The 21,594-nt window shown below is 45.5% G+C and overlaps 1 protein-coding gene across 8 annotated transcripts in view; it reads right to left on the reverse strand.

The window, feature by feature from the left end:
* LOC139557339 (anoctamin-7-like) overlaps positions 1 to 21,594 on the reverse strand; it is a 262,338-nt gene that overhangs the window by 230,943 nt on the left and 9,801 nt on the right. For 7 of the 8 annotated variants that reach the window (XR_011671368.1, XM_071372024.1, XM_071372026.1 and 4 more), the window contains exons 2-10: positions 12,617 to 12,831; positions 11,943 to 12,081; positions 11,446 to 11,645; positions 11,122 to 11,229; positions 10,887 to 11,023; positions 10,670 to 10,727; positions 10,388 to 10,498; positions 7,832 to 7,997; positions 7,444 to 7,534 (exon numbers count right to left, since the gene is read on the reverse strand). Coding sequence is in view for 7 of the 8 variants with exons in the window: in XM_071372024.1 (XP_071228125.1) it covers positions 7,444 to 7,534; positions 7,832 to 7,997; positions 10,388 to 10,498; positions 10,670 to 10,727; positions 10,887 to 11,023; positions 11,122 to 11,229; positions 11,446 to 11,645; positions 11,943 to 12,081; positions 12,617 to 12,769 (1,163 nt within the window). In the remaining variant the exon portion in view is untranslated. Of the gene's footprint in view, positions 1 to 7,443; positions 7,535 to 7,831; positions 7,998 to 10,387; positions 10,499 to 10,669; positions 10,728 to 10,886; positions 11,024 to 11,121; positions 11,230 to 11,445; positions 11,646 to 11,942; positions 12,082 to 12,616; positions 12,832 to 13,060; positions 13,147 to 21,594 lie in introns of those variants that run through there. The other variant, XM_071372021.1, reaches the window with a different exon arrangement.

Raw genomic sequence — 21,594 nt, forward strand, 5'->3', positions numbered from 1 at the left:
CAATCACAGACAGACTTCACTACTTTTAGTCCAGGCTGTGTCTGAAATGGCACCCTATTTCCTATATACAGATGTTGAATCTTAATTTGACCCCTTTCGTTGCAGGGGGGAAATAATCCTGAAGCAGGAGGATTTTAATACCTGAAAAAATATTTACGATCGATGCCAGGGGGCAGCTGGAAGCCGTGTTTGTATCCAATGCAGTACCGTACCTACATTGAACCTTTTGTAAGGTAGTTGCAGGTTGCAGTGCGTCTCTTGTGAATTCTTATGTGGATTATAATAAATTGACATATTTGGAGGGGGTACATGTCGTTTCCGTTACGGAAAATCATATATATTTTTTTTTAAATCAATCGTTTTATTATATGTTCAAGGCAAGCAATTGTGCCTGTGCGGTCTAGCAGTTTACCCGACACACACATGCAAGAGTTGGCATGGGTTCGAATCCGGCCCACTGCCCTTTGACTCATGGATGAACGTCTATTTTTGACACATTAATTTTGCGTGGTTACAGGGTTAATTCTGCATGGTTAAAAAAGGGTTAAAAAAGAAACAACACAAAAGGTTAACAGCTTAGGCATTCATTCCTAGCGGTTAAGGTTAGGGGCGGGCTATGGTTTGGGGAAGGCTTAAAACAGTGCATTCAGAAAGTATTCACACCCCTTCCCTTTTTCCACATTTTGTTACGTTATAGCCTTATTCTAAAATGGATAAACAAAACATATCCTCAGTCATCTACACACAATAACCCATAATGACAAAGCAAAAATAGGTTTTTATAAATGTTTGCACATTTAAAAAAAATATAAGTTTTATTTATCCTTTATTTAACTAGGCAAGTCAGTTAAGAACAAATTATTATTTACAATGACGGCCTACTGGGGAACAGTGGGTTAACTGCCTTGTTCAGGAGCAGAACGACAGATTTTTACCTTGTCAGCTCGGCGATTCGATCCAGCAACCTTTCGGTTACTGGCCCAATGCTCTAACCACTAGGCTACCTACCGCCCCAATAAATACTTATTTACATAAGTATTCAGACACTTTGCTATGAGACTCAAAATTGAGCTCAAGTGCATCCTGTTTCCATTGATCATCCTTGAGATGTTTCTACAACTTGATTAGAGTTTACCTATGGTAAATTCAATCAATCAAATGTATTTATAAAGCCCTTTTTACATCAGCCGATGTCACAAAGTGCTATACAGAAACCCAGCCTAAAACCCCAAACAGCAAGCAATGCAGATGTAGAAGCACCTCATCTCAACATCCTTGAGATGTTTCTACAACTTCATTGGGATCCACTTTTGGTAAATTCAATTGATTGGACATGATTTAGAAAGGCACACACCTGCTCTGACAGTGCATGTCAGAGCAAAAACCAAGTCATGAGGTCAAATGAATTGTCCGTAGAGCTCCTAGATTGTGTGGAGGCACAGATCTGGGGAAAGGTACCAAAAACTGTCTACAGCATTGTAGGTCCCCAAGAACACAGTGGCCTCCATCATTCTAGTCAGGATCGAGGGAAAGGGGGGCCTCCCGAGTGGCGCAGCGGTCTAAGGCACTGCAGTGCATAGGCATCACTACAGATCTGGGTTCGATCCCAGGCTGTGTCGCAGCCGGCCGCGACCGGGAGACCCATAATGCGATGTACAATTGGCCCAGCGTCGCCCGGGTTAGGGGAGGGTTTGGCCGGCCGGGATGTCCTTGTCCCATCTCGCTCTAGCGACTCCTGTGGTGGGCCGGGCGCATGCACGCTGACACGGTCGCCAGTTGTACGGTGTTTCCTCCGACACATTGGTGCGGCTGGCATTCCAGGTAAAGCAGGCAGTGTTTCAAGAAGCAGTGCGGCTTGGCAGGGTCGTGTTTCGGAGGACGCATGGCTCTTGACTGTCGCCTCTCCTGAGCCCTTACACTCACTTACTTCACATCTTCCTTCACTTGATTTGGTCCACCGCAAGCCTCCGGACCCTCTGCAATAGCGTGACACCCTCTGTACGGAGCCTCCTGACCACATTTCCAGATCAAGCTTGCATTGTGACCTGCCTTAGTACAGTGGTCTAAGCAGCGCCAAGTATTATGGATACACTGACAAGATACTTGTCTCTCCGCCCTAACAATAGTAGTCGCTGTCCACAAAGCAGCACGGCGGGCTGTCTAGCTCCCGCCTGTCCTTTGTTTGGATTGATGGATATATGTCCTTATTTTAATACTTTTTGGAATTTTCGACGAGGGTTGTTGATATCAACCGCCTGTATTCAACAGAGAGAGATGCTATTAGCCTCATATCATGAATATGCATAGGCATCTCAAGACAACTCCAATATAAAGTGTTTTTTCTAAAAGTTGCTGGGATGTCACATGTACTACTTATATCAGTACACTTGTAACAACCTAAGCATTACAAAACTTCTATTAGATCAAATAAACCTTACATAGCAAGCAAGTACGTCATTAAATTTTTTGTTGACCAAATTTGACACCTCTCATTGACCTCCATACAAAAACTCCTCTCTTGTTGAGCGAAAGAAACAAAACAACGTCACCTACTGGAGAACACAGATTTTGCACCGAGATGGGTCTCTCGCTTCGCCTCTTCCTCTCTGGCAGTGCTCTCTGGCTCCGAGCTTCGTGAGTTTGTGTCCAGTGCTGGGCAATCTAGTGACAAACCTGAGCCTGCATTAGGCTCACACGTTAATTGCATTTATTTAAATGTTTTCAAGAAGTAAATCGAATAGTCTGACAATTTACACATCAGAGAAGAGTGTCTCAGCTCAACAAAATCGTCTTTGAATGAGCTCAAATAGGCTCAAAGGTTCCAGATGACTGTGTGATCACGCTCTCCGTAGCCGATGTGAGCAAGACCTTTAAACAGGTCAACAATCACAAGGCCGTGGGGCCAGACGGATTACCAGAACGTGTACTCAGAGCATGCGCAAACCAACTGGCAAGTGTCTTCACTGACATTTTCAACCTCTCCCTGGCTGAGTCTGTAATACCTACATGTTTCAAGCAGACCACCATAGTCCCTGTGCCCAATAAAGTGAAGGTATCCTGCCTAAATGACTACCGCCCCGCAGCACTCACGTCGGTAGCCATGAAGTGCTTTGAAAGGCTGGTCATGGCTCACATCAACACCATCATCCCAAAAACACTAGATCCACTCCAATTCGCATACCTCCCCAACAGATCCACAGATGACAGAATCTCAATCACACTCCACACTGCCCTTTCACACCTGGACAAAAGGAACACCTATGTGAGAATGCTGTTCATTGTCTACAGCTCAGCATTCAACAACATAGTGCCCCCAAAGCTCATCACTGCACCAAAGACCCTGGGACTAAACACCTTCCTATGCAACTGGATCCTGGACTTACCAGCAGGTAACAACACATCTGCCATGCTGATCCTCAACACCGGGGCTCCTCAGGGGTGCGTGCATAGTACCCTCCTGTACTCCCTGTTCACCCATGACTTCGTGGCCTAGCACGACTCCAACACCATCATTAAGTTTGCTGACGACACAATGACAACAATGAGACAGCCTATAGGGAGGAGGTCAGAAACCTGGCAGTGTGGTACCAGGACAACAACCTCTCCCTCAATGTGAGCATGACAAAGGAGATGATCGTGGACTACAGGAAAAGGATGGACGGGGCTGTAGTGGAGCGGGTTGAGATATCTCAGTTTCAAGGTCTCAGCTTAGAGAGAAGAAGCCTTGTGAGGTATTGATCTGTCACATGTTATGAACCAGTATTGGTCGGTCACATGAATGAAACAAAATGGTAATGATTAATTAGTTATGCTAAATCATGCAAATATAACTTGTCTGCGTATAGCCGTATAGAAGACAACTGCTGGGACTGCCCAGGGGGAGCTCCTGATTGACATGTACTATAGTGCATTGAGTCGGTTGGAACCTCTCCAGCGCACTGACAAATGAAGGATTGTTCATTTAAGATTGACTTCTAGTGTCCCTGTGTAAGAATTTCCATGACAGTATCATGGTCCAAACACACCTAGAAACTCGTGAAGAGGGCACAACAACGCCTTTTCCCCCTCAGGAGACTGAAAAGATTTGGCTTGGGTCCCCAGATCCTCAAAACTTTCTACAGCTGCACCATCGAGAGAATCCTGACCGGTTGCATCGCCGCCTGGTATGGCAACTGCTCGACATCCGATCGTAAGGCGCTACAGAGGGTAGTGCGTACAGCTCAGTACATCACTGGGGCCAAGCGTCCTGTCATCCAGGACCTATATACTAGGCGGTGTCAGAGAAAGGCCCAAAAATTGTCAAAGACTCCAGTAACCCAAGTCATAGAACGTTCTCTCTGCTACCACACGGCAAGCGGTACCGGAGCGCCAAATCTAGGTCAAAAAGACTCCTTAACATTTTCTACCCCCAAGCCATAAGACTGCTGAACAACTAATCAAATGGGCACCTAGACTATTTGCATTTACATTTAAGTCATTTAGCAGACGCTCTCATCCAGAGCGACTGAAAATAACCACCCACAAAACCCAACAGAAAACAGGCTACCTAAATATGGTTCCCAATCAGAGACAATGACTAACACCTGCCTCTGATTGAGAACCATATCAGGCCAAACGAGAAAACCAACACAGAAACACAAAACATAGATTAGCCACCCAACTCACTCCCTGACCACACTAAAACAAAGAAAATACAAAAGAACTATGGTCAGAACGTGACATAAAGTTTGATTTGATTAACATCACAACTTTATGAAATAAAATATTAAAGCCACACAATACAGGCTTTTAATCCACACCAAAGACCATAACTAAATTAACAAATGATACATAGCCTAATTATAAAACGTGGGCGAGCATCCACACCGGAGGAAATTTTATCGCTCTATATCTGTCAATCAACTGATGTCCAAAATCAGCTCATCAACTCAGCCAGGGAAACACAAACAGTAGCCTATTATTGGTTTTCCCATCTTTTAGTATGTGACAATGATAGGCTAACGGGTAGCCTACAGAATGTAGCCTATTGGAATATAATTAAATAACAAGGTGGCACTAGATTATCGCCAGCTGATGTCTCATTAAGCCATCAATAAGCGCGAAATTCACCAGCACAGTTGACCTCAATTGCAACCATTATTGGCCATCTCATTACCGCTCCCTAAAAGATGATGTCGGTGTTACCTAGTCCTGCTTGTGTAGCGGACATGAGTCGGTCATGGTCATGTGATGAGGTAGCCCCGCCTGCAAACTTCAAAACCAGTGCCTACAGTCCAAACACTTAGAAGACACACCCTTGTCCAATTATGCCTTTGGGGGAATCCCCGTCGCCATCTTGAAGGGTAATCCAAATGAATAGCCAAGCAAGGGAAGTTTGCAACGTAAGCCCCTCAACCCTCGTTTTTATAATCGGCTTTGCGAGTGTACAATTATGTTCACTCCGGGGCCTGAAACTCCCCATAATTCAATTCGCGATGACTGTACGTCCGCAAACCAAAGTCAGCGAAAACTTAAAAACAACATCAATTAGAAATTTTGCTACTACGTAAAAAGTAAATATGTTTTTGTCTTTTGGAAATTGTAGAAATAAACCATTTTTCTTCTTCAGACGTTCTATGCTAGCTATCATACAGTAGGCTTATATTGATAATTAAATATTTAATATAAGTAGACATGCAATCATAATTGACTGTAGCGCATATAAAGCACCCACAAGTTACCGGTGGCTGAAAAAACAATCCTTGCGGGATGAACGAGTGACGACGAATTTCTGTCCAAGGGTGGTACATTTAAAAATCATTCATGCCTCCCTCGTCATGATACGTCATCCGAAGTGTCCCCTTAATTTGAGGGCTGTGGGGATAGGGTGTGTCTTTTAAGTTTTTGGACATCAGCCCCAGTTTGCTTTTGGCTGAAGAGTCTAAAATCATCTAGGATGTTGATTGCTCCCGTGGGAAACATGTTACACTTGCAATAAAAGTCTTTCAAGATATGTTTTCCCTCTGGTTGGTGTTGTTATCTGAACAACTTAGCCCCTTTTGAACAGACTAAAGGCGATTGACATTCATTCCGTACAATATAAAAAATTGCCCGACACTTTGTATGAATGGAAACTAATGTTGATGTAGTCTACTGTTATTATTTTATTTGTATTTATGTATTTATTTATGTTATTCAAAAGTTTCTGGTATGGTAATTTCTTATCAAGATCGCGTGTAAAATATCCCTGGACTGTCCATATTTGAAATGTGTAACTTAATCAAGTCAATGGGAGGAATTTAGTTAGTTGTGCCAGAAGGGCATTGGCCGGAATTGAACCCAAGCTGACATGGTAGGCCTATGTGTACGCACTGAAGACAGCAACCCTAACCACTAGACCCCAGGCCACAACTGAACTCAATTTTGAAAGTTAATTCATGACGTTAGGATACACTTGACACTTCTATGTTGTAGCCTAGTGGAGATGAATATCAATCTTGTGTTATTAAGCTATATTAAACAACGGTTGTTGATGTGTATGGCTGCATTTCAGATAAAAAATAATAGGACCTAAGCATATTTGAGCGAGAGAGAATACTATTTTGATAGCAAGCCCTGATCCCAATGACTCGACCTCCCCCGCATTGAGAGAAAGAGAAATGCAAATGTTCATAAAAACAAGGCTCATTTGAATTTTCTGATGCAGCAGGAAAATTCTCTGCATCAAAATAGTGATCAAGTTAAGATCCGACATCTGTAGTGCACTACTTTATTATTAAGTAGTGCACTATAGTGGATAGAGTGCAATTTCAGACACACCCCAGTCTGCATTTGCATGTAATGCAAAGATTATTATCCCTTGATTTCCTGCTACACAGTACATTACCCGAGAATAAAGCTCTCTGGCTTTTATACAGTAAAGTGATTGATAGCACTAATCCACAATGAACAGGAGGATTTACACTAATGCCCTTGGGCCTGTAAGAGGCTCAATGCTATTCTTCCTTCTCTCTATTATTGCATCTTTAGTCTCACTTTCTCCATGTTCACTCTTTATGTAAATCTTCTGTGATTCACCACCAAGCCATCAAACACTGATACCCGAGGAAGCAATTATCAGCATCTTGCCATGGAAACAGATTTGAGACAGAAAACACTGACCATAATTGTTTTCTCCCCCTAACACACACATAGAAACGAACACACATGCGAGTGTACGCAAGCACACACACCTTACTATACTTGTGAGGACTTTTTGGGGACCAAAAGGACATCTGGTCCCCTCAAGGATAGTACAACCAAAAAAAAACACACACACACACACACACACACACACACACACACACACACACACACACACACACACACACACACACACACACACACACACACACACACACACACACACACACAGGAATGAATCTGTTAGAAAAGCATTGTAAGTGAAGGAGTTTCAGGACTCACGCAGGAGTGTTGGTCCCCATGGACATGACTCCTGACACAAAGACAAAGGCCCCCACCACCGCCGCTGGGAGCAGCCAGGCTGTGTAGAACCCTACAGAGGAGGACCAGAGAGACAAAAACCTCAACAACTCTCTATATCAAACAATACAATGGGGGTAACTCACAAAACTGTACTGTTGTGGTAAATTGACCACATATCATAAGTGAAAAGATATTGATATCTCTTTCATCTAAGTCTTCTTAAGTATGATGCTTGCCACCAAATCTCAGATTTTTCTGATGTGTGTTCAGTTTCATAACCCCCCCACCCCAAAGTATAACCATAAAAGCAGTACAGAACAAAATATTGGTACTGTATCAGATTTACTATATGAGGAATCCTGCTTACCCAGCCAGGCAAAGTAAAGGGCTATTTTCTCTCCAAAGTATTCTCTGATGTGGTCAAGTGGCTGGTACTTGTACCACTTAGACCAGCGGGCCCAATACTGGAACAAGACCTGCCTCTGGTTCAGTTCATCTGGACGCACCTCATACTCTGGCAGCTCAAAGGGGCCCTAACAAACATACACGTACATACACACATTTAACAAAGACTGGTGTACTAGGCAGATGTCTTTGTGTGTGGTGGTTAGGGCTGTCCCCGACTAAAAAAATTGTGGTCGACTGAGAAGCGTCCTGATCTGTTTAAATGTATTTTTCCATATATACAGTGCATTCGGAAAGTATTCAGACCCCTTGACTTTTTCCACATTTTGTTACGTTACAGCCTTATTCTAAAATGGATTAAACACATACATCGACACACAATAACATAATAACAAAGCAAAAACAGTTTTTATTTTTATTTTTAGAAATGTATTTAAAATAAAAACAGAAATACCTTATTTACATAAGTATTCAGACCCTTTGCTATGAGACTCGCAATTGAGCTCAGGTGCATCCTGTTTTCATTGATCATCATTGAGATGTTTCTACAACTTGATTAGAGTTCACCTGTGGTAAATTCAATTGATTGGACATGATTTGGAAAGGCGCACACCTGTCTATATAAGGTCCCACAGTTGACAATGCATGTCAGAGCAAAAACCAAGCCATGAGGTCAAAGGAATTGTCAGTAGCTCTCTGAGACAGGATTGTGTTCTCTGGTTTGATGAAACCAAGATGTAACTTTTTTTTATTGTAAAAATGTTTGGGGCCTGAACAAGGGTCACATCTGGAGGAGACCTGGCACCATCCCTACTGTGAAGCATGGTGGTGGAAGCATCATTCTGTGGGGAAGTTTTTCAGCGGCAGGGACTGGGAGACTAGTCATGATCGAGGGAAAGATGAACGGAGCAAAGTGCAGAGAGATCCTTGATGAAATCCTGCTCCAGAGTACTCAGGCCCAGGCTGGGGCGAAGGTTCACCTTCCAACAGGACAACGTTCCTAAGCACACAGCTAAGACTATGCAGGAGTGGCTTTGGGACTTGAAGGCTAGACTTGAATCTGATCAAACATCTCTGGAGAGACCTGAAAATAGCTGTGCAGAGAGCTCCTCATCCAACCTGACAGAGCTTGAGAGGATCTGCAGAGAAGAATGGGAGAAACTCTCCAAATACAGGTGTGCCAAGCTTGTAGCGTTATACCCAAGAAGACTCAAGGCTGTAATCACTGCCAAAGGTGCTTCAACAAAGTACTGTGTAAAGGGTCTGAATACTTATGTAAATGCAATATTTCAGTTCTTTATTTTTAATAAATTTGCAAAAATGTCTAAACTTCTTTTTGCTTTGTCATTATGGGGTATTGTGTGTAGATTGATGGGGGGGAAACAATTTAATCAATTTTAGAATAAGGCTAACGTAACAACGTGTGGAAAAAGTGAAGGGGTCTGACTACTTTCCGAATGCACTGTATACAGACACACCCTATGTGTTAGTATAAAATCAACTATATATGCACCGAACTTGTCTGATGCTTTAAGCACACTGTTTCATTAAATAATTAAGACACACAAATGACTCAAGAAAGAGCCCGATGGTCACACTGTGTTAAAAAAGAAAAGATCCAGCAAGTGCCTGTGTGACTGGCCCACGTTGTCTTGATCTCCTCCCTACTGCAGCGAAAAGGCACCACAGCACAGCAAGTGTTTATTGCGCTGTCCGTGCTGGAGCTGCAACATCATTTCAGCCCTTTAGTTACTTACTTGTTTCTGACTGAAAAGTTCTGTTACCGAAATCCCTAATTTATTTAGGAAAAACATTCCCTATTTCCTCAACCCTTGCTCTCTGAGTGAATTTGCTTGATCCAACATTTTGCCTTTGCATGAGGCTTGGTGCTCACAGAATCAGTAGGCTATTTAACAAACACAGAAGGCAACAGAAGCAAGATCTGCCTTATCTCTGTAGACATATATGGATAATTTATAAAGCCAGACACATTTAACAGTTAGGCTATTGATTATAGACCTACTTAAGTTGGAGATTCCTCTTGCCTCAATTTTCTAAGACAATTAGGCTAAGGTTGTTTCCTCATCTCTGCTGCTGCTCACCTCCGCCACATTGTTCTCAATCCTAATATGCTGGTTAATTTTGCTATTATGCACATAGCAACATAGGGAAAGGCACCAAATCTACAGTGCACTGAAGATTGTTTCAGAACCGCGGACAGCGACCGTACCCAAACGGGAGAAAGCGCATTAAAATAATATTAGATTTATTAGTGTTGTACTACTATTTGTACATAATATAACCATATACAATTTTATTATCACATGACTTAGAGTGATGGATTGTGCCATCCCTGTGGCCTCCGCAATGGATTAGTCCACTGAGACAGGCGCGAATCAGACAGGTGTCTTGTGCACCATGCAAAAAAAAAGAAAGAAATCTCGGTCGACCAACAGCCTATCGACCAGTCAACTAATGGTGTCAGGCCTAGCGGCGGTACATTAAGAATGTCTCTGACCTCATGCAAGGGAAACGCTGCAGTGTATGCCCTCTCGTTGAGCAGTCGAGCCACGCCCACCTCCGCTCTCTTCCTCTTGCCGTACACCGTTCTCGCCAGAAGCTCATACACCTGCCATGGACAGCCAATTGACCATATGAGAATGACATAGTCTGAAGTAAAGCATTTTGACCACATATAGGTAGGCCTACATACAGTACAGTATGTCCATCTATTCCTGGTGGTCATCCATCGTTATCCAACAAATGGGGAAAGACGCAGAAAGTCAATGGATGCACTCACTATACGGTGTCTCTGTGTGTTAGTAAAATAGGTGTCATGGTTCTCACAGCCGAGGAACCTGAGAAGTGACAAACAGAGCGAGGTTAAACCTGTAGTCATTTACAACTTACAGTAACAGGGTATTTTATAAAGGTCAGCACGCAATGTGGCTCAACTAAATGTTGAGGATTCGCAATCAAAACCGATATCAGGAAGTTTCCGGGATGTAGGGACTCACTTCTCCATCTTTGACTTGCGAAAGGCACAAGTGTAGTAGTCCAGTGGCCTGTTTGGCAAGGACTCCGCCATGACGTTGGGAATGTATAGTTTCCGAAGGATCCGGTCAGAAGTGTTGAAGTTTGGGTTTGGTTGGGCCTGCAACACAAAAACAACATTCTCCGTAACACTCCACACACCATAGTATCGGGTTTACCGTATTTTGCACTGTCATAAAGTGTAGTGTTAGCACTGACCTGTAGGGGTGCTCTCAGAATGAGCTCCTCTGCGTAATACACCAACACATCCCAAGGGGCGCTCAGTTTCAGATAATGGATGGTTTTCTTCTCGCTCGCCGTCTCCTCCTAGTGCCAAACATCAATCATTACAGAACATTCACAAAATTATGAATTATATGGTACAGTGTGCTGCCGTATATAAGCATTATTAGATTGACCAGTAAAACTGTCAACAGAGCATTAGCATTAAGAAGGAACGATTGTTATTGGGAAAGTAGAAACACTAGATCTAACCACTAAGTCTTGTGGACCTAGGTGAGTTAATAGTGTATATTATATTACCTTTTCCAGCAGTATGCCGGCATTCTGCAGGTTTTGGGTGAATTTGTCCCTCCATCGAGCCAGCTGAGCCTTTCTCCGCTCAGACCTGCTGCTCCCCTCCTCTGCCCTGGCTCCGACCTCCTCCGGACCGCTGGTCTCAGATTGGCCCCTCCATCTGGAGCGATGCTTTCTCGGTTTCACCTCCCATACTAGAACAAAGTCTGATACAGGATCAGTCAGACAAAGCCACAGGTTAGAGTTTGATTGGTGGCTTGTTCTTTATACTGTCTGTTACCAGGGATCTGCCACTCTGTTCCTGGAAAGCTACTGGGCGTGCAGGCTTTTATTCCAGACCTGCACTAACACACCTGATTCAAATGATTAAGGCCCAAAGTGAAGACCATAATTATTTCATTATTTGAAAATAGGTGATTTTAGTGCTGTTGTGGAAACATTCAAGTCAAGCAACTTAAAGTTAAATGGAATACTGTATAGATATACAGAAAGCCTAAAAGCACCTATTTTGGTTCGTCCATCTCTAAAGTAGTTCCCCCCTAGTGGTTGTTCCGGTCGGCTGCTCGTTTTATCACAGTGTATATAGATGGGGTCATCCTCATCATCGTCATTATCGTCAGAAGAAGCCGCTGCAGCTGAAAGCTGAAAATATTTCCGTTATATAATGTATATCAATATAACGTCCATTCACATAGCAGATAAATAAATAGGACAGAAAAATGGCTGTAATGACATAGTGAAATCTAATTATTGTGTCCTCGTGTTACTATTGTATTTGTATTCTTATTTTTAAACTCTGCATTGGTGGGAAGGGCTCTTAAGCAAGCATTTCACGATAAAGTCTACACCAGTTGTATTCGACAAATAAAATGTGACTTTGAATTGGAACGAGCTGTAGCTATTGCAATAGGCAACAACACAAAAGCTTTATTCGCAATATTGATTTTAGATTCAATCACCATAAAATACCATTCTAGTCAAAATGAAAACACTGCTTTTAGGGAAAATAATTTTTCGGATCATATTGACATCAATACAACTATGAGGAGAAAGCTTGAAGTCAAATCAGCACTAACCCCCATTCAAGATGCACTGCAACATTCAACATTCTAGGTAAGTCATCATCAGAGCAGCAATAGGATGAGACCAAATCAGGGAGGGAGTGGGGGACACTTACATATCTTGGTGGGATGAAACCACCGTTCTGCAGACTCCCATAGCTGTCTGTGTTTTGGGGTTCGCCCCGATTGCCCGTCACGTAATCCAGATCGAGCAGCACCTCCCTGTCACCTCCTGTGGCCAGGAGCAACTCCGAACCCTTCCTCAGCATGTTGAAGAAGACGAGGAGGGTCTGCGAGTGTCAGTCTCTAGTCAGTCAGTCTGCTTAGAGAACTACGGAACACAACATACATGCATAAACATACAAACTGTATGTCACATGTACCGTATATATACACTCAAACTCTGATGGAGGTATTCATGCAGTGTTGTCATGCAGGTTCATTAATTAATTGCTATCATTCAAATGAATCAAATCGGATCAAAATGAAAAGGAAGAATGGATACATTATTCCAGCAAGAGATGGAGGAGTGGAAGGGCGAAATGACAGGATACTTCTACCTCAGTGGAGAGGGGGCTGGGAATAGGAGAGAATAACGGGTGGATCTGCAGTAATCTCTGCCTCTCTCCCTCGCTCTATCTCCTCCTCTCCACAGGGAGAGAGCCGAACAGAGTAGGATACCGTAATCTTCCCAGAAAAGAGGCAGCTGAGTTTTGCTCCATCACTCTCAGCAGAGGAAACATGTACATGGCCCCATGCCAATAACTAATCTAACACCCACTAAGGGAGAGGACCAGCATTATTTTAGGGGTGGTGATGGATGTAGGGCATATGAGAGGGGAAGGGACTTATCCGATCTTCCTGTCGGAGTGTACTGCCCCAATCTTAATTAATACACACATTGTGTGTGTTGGTTCTCGCACTGGTACACACTCATGAATAATAGGGGGGGATGGTGGGATACATTTAGAATTGTATTACGTTCCCCGACCATAACGTCAACTAATCTACATGGGCTTCAACACAGAAGGGGAGAGGCTGTTGAGGGGGAGACAATGTCAGTGTATGTCACTCAAACCGTGACTCCTGCTTTTACTACAGATGAGGAAAGACAGATCCTTTGTGCTCATTAAAAAACAATGAGTAAGTAGTTACCATGACACCAACCACCAGCCAAGATTGAGGAAACTAGCCAAAGCTTACACAGGGCAACTGCATTCTCATGCATTCTTCTGCATTCTCATGTGTCAGAAGGAGCTCCTTGTTTCCAGTAAGTCACAAACTGGTTCATGATTCCTGATTGTTACAAGTTTCTGCATTTCCTGAAAGGTAACATTACAGTTGCTAAACTTCTTGCAGAACTGTTGTTATAAACCACAGTATTTTTTATTTATTCACTCGGACAAAATTGCCTCTAAGCCGTGGAAAAGGGAACAGATCAGCTGTCCAGTCTGTTTGAACACCCTGACAGACCTTACAACTCTTTGAAGTGGGCACAACTTCTGCATCAGCAAATGCTGGGATGAGAGTGGAAGCAGCAGCACTGATGTTTCCTGCTGCCGGGAGACGTTCAGCAGGCGCCCCACACTGACCAAGAACTCAATGCTGGAAAAGATGGTGGAGAAGCTGAGGAAGATGACTCTACTCGACAGCCCTCTTGGTTATCTGTATGCCAGTCCTGACATGTTTACTCTTGTAGGGTCCAGGAGGAAGGCAAAGGCTGTCAGGAGTGTAAGTGGTCCTACTGCCAGTCTCAATTTAGAACTCATCTGAATGTCCCTCTGTTACAGAAGCACACTGGTGGGTGTAGTGGTCAAGGAGCTGCAGCTGGAGAAGCTGTATCCCCAGCATGACAAACTGCTGGCCATGTACTGCAGACTTGAAAGGTGTATCTGTTCTCTGTGTGCAGCCGAGGAACACAAATGTCACCAAACTGCTGAGATGGAACAGGTGGGTTTCCACAACCAAAGGACATTTGTATGTGGAATGTCAGAAAATTATTGTCAGCGAATATCTCCATGAACAAGCCCTCTAAATGCACAACTGGAAAAGTGAAAGTAAATTATAGGTGGTTGGAACGAGAGTGGTAGGTACAACAGTTCTGTCTAATACACCCAACATGAGACTCAAAATGTGGGTCAGTATGGTCATGTAACATATAACATGTAACATATTGGGGATTTAATTGGGGTGTTAATCCTTACAAACTGAAATGTATGGATTTGGTTGTGGTTTGTTCCCAAAGGATCTCCTGGCAGTGGAACAGAGAGTTAAAAAGTAGACGACATTACTGAGCCACCATTCAGTTTGCCAGTGGAGGCTCATCCAGGGAGGTGGATGGTGCTCCTCATTAACCCTCCCGTTGTCCTCATATTGTGTCTAGACCCCCAGTCCTCCGGGTCACCCTGTCCCGTGTTGGCTAAAGGCCCAATGGGCGCAAGTGTGACAGTATGCGTGTGAACAGCCTTTGCAGATGTATTTCTTACACCTGCAGCACATCGTGTGTGTCTTGGAGTCCTTCTTGGGTGGGCAGAGCTGACACCTCTTCCTCTTACTTGCCCCGGTGACCGGGGCAGCGCGCGGGGCAGCGGCGGGCTCCTCACGCTGTTGATCACGAGCCGCGGTAGCAGTCTGTAGGACTTTGACAAGTGCTGACGCCGCTTCGGTGCGGGGGAGATGCTGCCTTCTTTGGATCAGCGGCTTCACAAGTGCCTTTCCCAGCTTGTCCAGGAACACCATCCTCTTGTTCCGCTTGCGAGGCATCCAGTCAGGCTTGATCTCTCGCCATATGACAAAGGCGTTGTAGGAGGACACGTCGAGGATGTTGTGGAAGACGACCAGGGGCCAGCGGGCATTCATCCGTCTGCAGCTGAAGGTGCCGACCACCTTGTCTAGGTTGTCCAATCCGCCCCTGTTGCAGTTGTAGTCTAGGATGACGACCGGCTTCCTGTCGCGGCGATCGCTGACTTGGGCCTGCGTGTGCAGGATGCTCAGAAGTAGCACGTTCTTATTTTTCTTTGCCAGGTAGGACACGAGAGTGGCGGTGGGCGTGAAGGCAAATTTGGAGGACAGGACCTGTCTGCCGGACTCGAGCAGCGCGGGCGGGAGCTCGGCCTTGTTCTTTCTCACCGTGCCCACCATGGTGAGGTTCCTCTCGAGCAGCCGCTGTCCCAGTTTGTAGGATGTGAAGAAATTGTCACACGTGACATTGCGACCGCTCAGTCCCGTTGTCAAATCGAGGACGACGTGCATCCCCTGGGTCTTCTCGGGGCCTCCGCTGGCCGCCTTACCGGTGTACACTTGTATCTTCCAAGCGTAGCTGGACTTGGCCTCGCAGGCCACCAACGACTTGATGCCGTATTTCGCCGGCTTGCTGGGAATGTACTGACGGAAAGGACAGCAGCCTTTGGCGAGGGGAGAAGAGATTGGCATCATTACCGGCTCATGGGGGCCAATGAGTGCTACGTTATACATATACTAGCTCTCTCTACGCACACACACACACGCACACACACACACACGCACACACGCAGTACCTCTGAACGGACCAGTTGCTCGGCCACCGTTACGTCAGGCCCCGGGTTGTAGAGGGCAGGCTGTCCGTGGCGAGCCTCGCGGGTCTCGACTGGCGATCGTCGAATTGCAGCAGCCTCGAGTACCTGTGAAAGACATTGAGCGGCATGGTGGCTGGGAACACGGTCCTGTCGCTCTCGGTGCCCCACAGGCTGGCCGCGGCCTCGCCTCGGGACCTGTAGACGCCCACTAGGATGAGCAGGCCTACGTAGGCGCGCAGGTCGGTGGCGTCCATGGCTCGCCAGCCGTCGCCGTATTTTCTGGCCCCGTGCAGATTCGTCATGTCCAGAATTATCCTTTCTATCGCCGATGTGACGAACAGGCGGAAGGCGGATGCGATGTCGCGGGCGTGACTCACGTCATAGGCCGTGGGGCCCGGAGTCTCGTCCGGCCCTGCGTGGCAGAGCGCACGGGCCCTGCGGCAGCGGCCGTAGGCCACGGGGGACCATTCGATTTTTCAGTTTTTCGACAGCAACGGCGTCTCCCTTTGGCCTACGGCCGAGGCGATCTCTTCCTCGCCTTCGTCCTCGCGTTCGGCCTCGCGTTCATCCTCGCCTTCGGCCTCGGGGTCTTCCTCCGAAGAGCGCAAAGACGCCTGGTCGGGCCTCGCGCTCGGGGTCACATTCCTCCCCGTCTTCTTGTTCCGAAACCTCTTCCTCCTCCTCGGAATCGGAATAGTCTTCTTGGTCGACGCCGGAGAAGATCTGTTCTAGGACCTGCGCTGCGGTGAAACGCACGGTCATGGCTGCTCGGGTCCACTGATCGGGTCCACTGATCGGGTCCACTGAGCAGCAGAGGCGGGGGAGAGCACGCGGCACGGGGGTAACGATGACTTTGTGTGCCGCTGACAATATTAGTATCCTCTCTACGGTCAACTTACGCCCCCGTTGCGCCCCTGGGCGTGTGTAGCCGTGTGTGCAGTTCACCTGTGCACCACTGGGCTGTCCTCTTGCACACACAGCGGGGCATGTCTGGACGTGTGTAGCCCTGGCTGGGTCACTCTGACCCCCAGCGCAGAGCGCAGAGGGGGAGCCCCCAACTCACACAGTACACACAATAGCATGCGCCGCTCCCTGGTGGCTGCCTGCTGGCTGGCTGCCTGGGTCACTCTGACCCCCAGCGCAGAGCGCAGAGGGGGAGCCCTCAACTCACACAGTACACACAATAGTATGCGCCGCTCCCTGCTGGCTCCCTGCTGGCTGGCTGGCTGGCTGCCTGGGTCACTCTGACCCCTAGCGCAGAGCGCAGAGGGGGAGCCCCCAACTCACACAGTACACACAATAACATACACCTCGCTAGTGGCTGCCTGGGTCACTCTGACCCCCAGCGCAGAGCGCAGAGGGGGAGCCCCCAACTCACACAGTACACACAATACCATACACCTCGCTAGTGGCTGCCTGGGTCACTCTGACCCCCAGCGCAGAGCGCAGAGGGGGAACCCTCTAAACACAGGGCCTGGGTCACTCTGATCGCGAGGACCACAGGAGGGTTAACGTACTATATGTTACACAATAGACACCTGGTGATGACAAAATAATAGACTGAAAATAAGGATAGTACATGCTATATAGTATAATCTAAATGAGAAACTCTAGTTAACCGACCGCAATCAACTACACATTTTTAAGACATCATTGAGGATAATTGGCAGAATCTACCGCACACCCAAACCCGATTAATGAAGGTGCTGGAGGCTAAATGCAAAACTGGAGAAAATGGGAAAAGTCTCCATATTGTTGTTTTAAAGAATTTGTCAGTACGTCCTATCGGCTTCACAACCGCAGACTGTGTGTAACCACGCCAGCCCAGAACCTCCACATCTGGCTTCTTCACCTCCGGGATCATCTGAGACCCACTACCCCGACAGCTGATGAAACTGAGTTGTATTTCTGTCTGTAATAAAGCCTTTTTGTGGGGAAAAACTCATTCCCAGGTGGGTGGGCCTATGCCCTCCCAGGTCCACACATGACTCCTGCATGCTTTGTTGACTATGAACTTTCTTGTTTACCCAACCGTGGGACAGACTATGTTTGTTCCCACACTCGGGACTCTGACTCTCTATTGGTTACATGGACTCATGGCCTCACATCCTATTCTAACCACCTCTCGCCGGCTTTGTATTCATGTTACCTGATGAAATAGATGTATAATATGATCTTGTTGCCATCTAATGCACATTCAAATGTCATAAATCAACATTGCAGAGCTCTCCCTGTCCTCTGCCGTGCCTTGATTCTACTGTTGCTATCCCCAATTCTGACATGTGCTCTGATATCGGTTTCACTGATTTCTGTTCTCGTAAAAGCCTGGGTTTTCCTCACTTTAACACCAGAAGCTTATTACCTAAAATGGATCAATTGAAAGTGTGGGTTCACAGCTCCAATCCAGATGTGTTGGTCATTACTGCGACGTGGTTAAGAAAGAGTGTTTTGAATACTGATGTTAACCTTTCTGGTTATGACCTTTTTCGGCAAGACAGATCTTCCAAAGGTGGGAGAGTGGCAATCGTTACTAAGGATCACCTTCAGTGCTCAGTTGTCTCCACCAAGTCTGTCCCCTAACAATTTGATTTGCTGGTTTTAAGCATTCAACTTCCAAATAGCTTTTTGTTGACTGTTGCTGGGTGTTATCGTCCTCCATCAGCATCGGCCTGTACCCTACCTGCCCTAAGCTCTCTCCTGGCACCTTACACTAAGTCTGAATTTGTCCTGCTGGGTGACCTAAACTGGGATATGCTTACACCACTTGACCAAGTCCTAAAACAATGGGACTCCCTAAATCTTTCTCAGATTATTAATACTAATCCCACTAGGTATGACTCCAAACACCTAGTAAAGGCTACTCTCCTCGACGTTATCCTTACAAATAATCCTGATAGCTGTCAGTCTGGTGTTTTCTGTAAGGACCTTAGTGATCACTGTTTTACAGCCTATGTTCGTAATGGCTGCTGAGTGAAACGACCTGTTCTGATTTGTCATAGACACCTGCTAAAAAACTTTAATGAGCAAGCCTTCATGACCTGGCCTCTGTAAATTGGTAGAGAATCAGCTCGAAGACACGTGGACCTTCTTTTTTTATATTTTCAGTGATATTGTTAACAAACACACCCCCATAAAGAAAATGTGAATTAAAAACAGGTTCAGCCCCTGGTTTGACAGTGATCTTGCAGAGTTATGCCACCTCAAGAATTCCATTTGGCGAAAGGCACACACATACTCAGGCTGACTGGCTCTCATTCAGGCAAATGAGAAATAAGTGCACTCAGGCTATCCGGACTGTCAAAGTTAGTTACTTTGAGGAGCAGTTCCCTCTTTGTGGGTTTAACCCCAAGAAGTTCTAGAAAACGGTTAAAGACCTGGAGAATAAACCCTCCTCCTCACAGCTGCCCATGTCCTTTAAAGTTGATGATGTGGTTGTTACTGACAAGAAGCACATGGCTGAGCTTTTTAATCACCACTTCATTAAGTCAGGATTCCCATTTGACTCAGCCATATCTCCCATCCCTTCTAATGCAACTAGCCTCGATGCTCCTCCCTCTTTTCCCCCTGCCCCGTTACAAAGTTTCTCCCTGCAGCCGGTCACTGAGTCCGAGGTGCTAAAGGAGCTCCTTAAACTTGACCCCCAAAAAACATCTGGGTCAGATGGTTTAGACGCTTTCTTCTTTAAGGTTGCTGCCCCTATAATCTCCAAGCCTCTCTCTAACCTTTTGAACCTGTCTCTCCTCTCTAGGGAGGTTCCCATTGCTTGGAAGGCAGCCACAGTTCATCATTTATTTAAAGGGGGAGATCAAGCTTATCCTCACTGTTATAGGCCTATTTCTATTTTGCCCTGTTGATCAAAAGTGTTGGAAAAACTTGTCAATAATCAACTGACTGGGTTTCTTGATGTCCATAGTATTCTCCCTGGAATGCAATCTGGTTTCCGCTCATGTTATGGATGTGTCACTGCAACCTTTAAGGTCTTCAATGATGTCACCATTTCCCTTGATTCTAAGCAATGTTGTGTTGCTATTTTTATTGACTTGGCCAAAGCTTTTGATATGGTAGACATTCCATTCTTGTGGGCAGGCTAAGGAGTAATGGTGTCTCTGAGGAGTCTTTGGCCTGGTTTGCTAACTACCTCTCTCAAAGAGTGCACTGTATAAAGTCAGAACATCTGCTGTCTCAGCCACTGCCTGTCACCAAGGGTGTACCCCAAGGCTCGATGCCAGGATCCACGCTCTTCTCAATTTACATCAACAACATAGCTCAGGCAGTAGGAAGCTCTCTCATCCATTTATATGCAGATGATACAGTCTTATACTCCCCTGGCCCCTCTCTGGATTTTGTGTGGAACGCTCTACAACAAAGCTTTCTTCGTGTCCGACAAGCTTTCTCTGCCCTTAACCTTGTTCTGAACACCTCCAAAACAAAGGTCATGTGGTTTGGTAAGAAGAATGCCCCTCTCCCCATGGGTGTGATTGCTACCTCTGAGGGTTTAGACCTTGAGTTAGTCACCTCATACAAGTACTTGGGACGGTACACTGTCCTTCTCTCAGCACATATCAAAGCTGCAGGTTAAAATTACATCTAGACTTGGTTTCCTCTATCGTAATCGCTCCTCTTTAGCGAACAAACTAACCCTGATTCAGATGACCATCCTACCCATGCTAGATTACGGAGACGTAATTTATAGATTGGCAGGTAAGGGTGCTCTCTAGCGGCTAGATGTTCTTTACTATTCGGCCATCAGATTTGCCACCAATGCTCCTTATGGGACACATCACTTCACTCTATACTCCTCTGTAAAATGGTCATCTCTGTATACCCGTCGCAAGACCCACTGGTTGATGCTTATTTATAAAACCCTCTAAGGCCTCACTCCCCCCTACCTGAGATATCTACTGCATCCCTCATCCTCCACATAAAACACCTCTTCTGCCAGTCACATTCTGGTCCCCAAAGCACACACATCCCTGGGTCGCTCGTCTTCTCAGTTCGCTGCAGCTAGTGACTGGAACGAGCTGCAACAAACACTCAAACTAGACAGTTTTATCTCATTCTCTTCATTCAAAGACTCAATCATGGACACTCTTACAGACAGTTGTGGCTGCTTTGCGTGATGTGTTGTCTCTACCTTCTTGCCCTTTGTGCTGTTGTCTGTGCCCAATAATGTTTGTACCCTGTGCTGCTCCCATGTGGTGTTGCTACCATGTTGTTGTCATGTTGTGTTGATACCATACTGTGTTGTCATGTGTTGCTGCCATGCTATGTTGTCGTCTTAGGTCTCTCTTTTTGTTGTCTTGTCGTGATGTGTGTTTTGCCCTATAATTTTATTTAATTATTATAATTTTTTAAATCCCACCTGTCCCCGCAGGAGGCCTTTTGCCTTTTGGTAGGCTGTCATTGTAAATTAGAATTTGTTCTTAACTGACTTGCCTAGTTAAATAAAGGTTAAATAATATAATAAAGGTTATAATAATAATAATAAAAAAATGGCTGCGCCCCTGCCCAGTCATGTGAAATACATAGTCTATTTTTGT

This window comes from Salvelinus alpinus, chromosome 28 (genome assembly GCF_045679555.1).
Source record: "Salvelinus alpinus chromosome 28, SLU_Salpinus.1, whole genome shotgun sequence".
Lineage (NCBI taxonomy): Eukaryota > Metazoa > Chordata > Actinopteri > Salmoniformes > Salmonidae > Salvelinus > Salvelinus alpinus.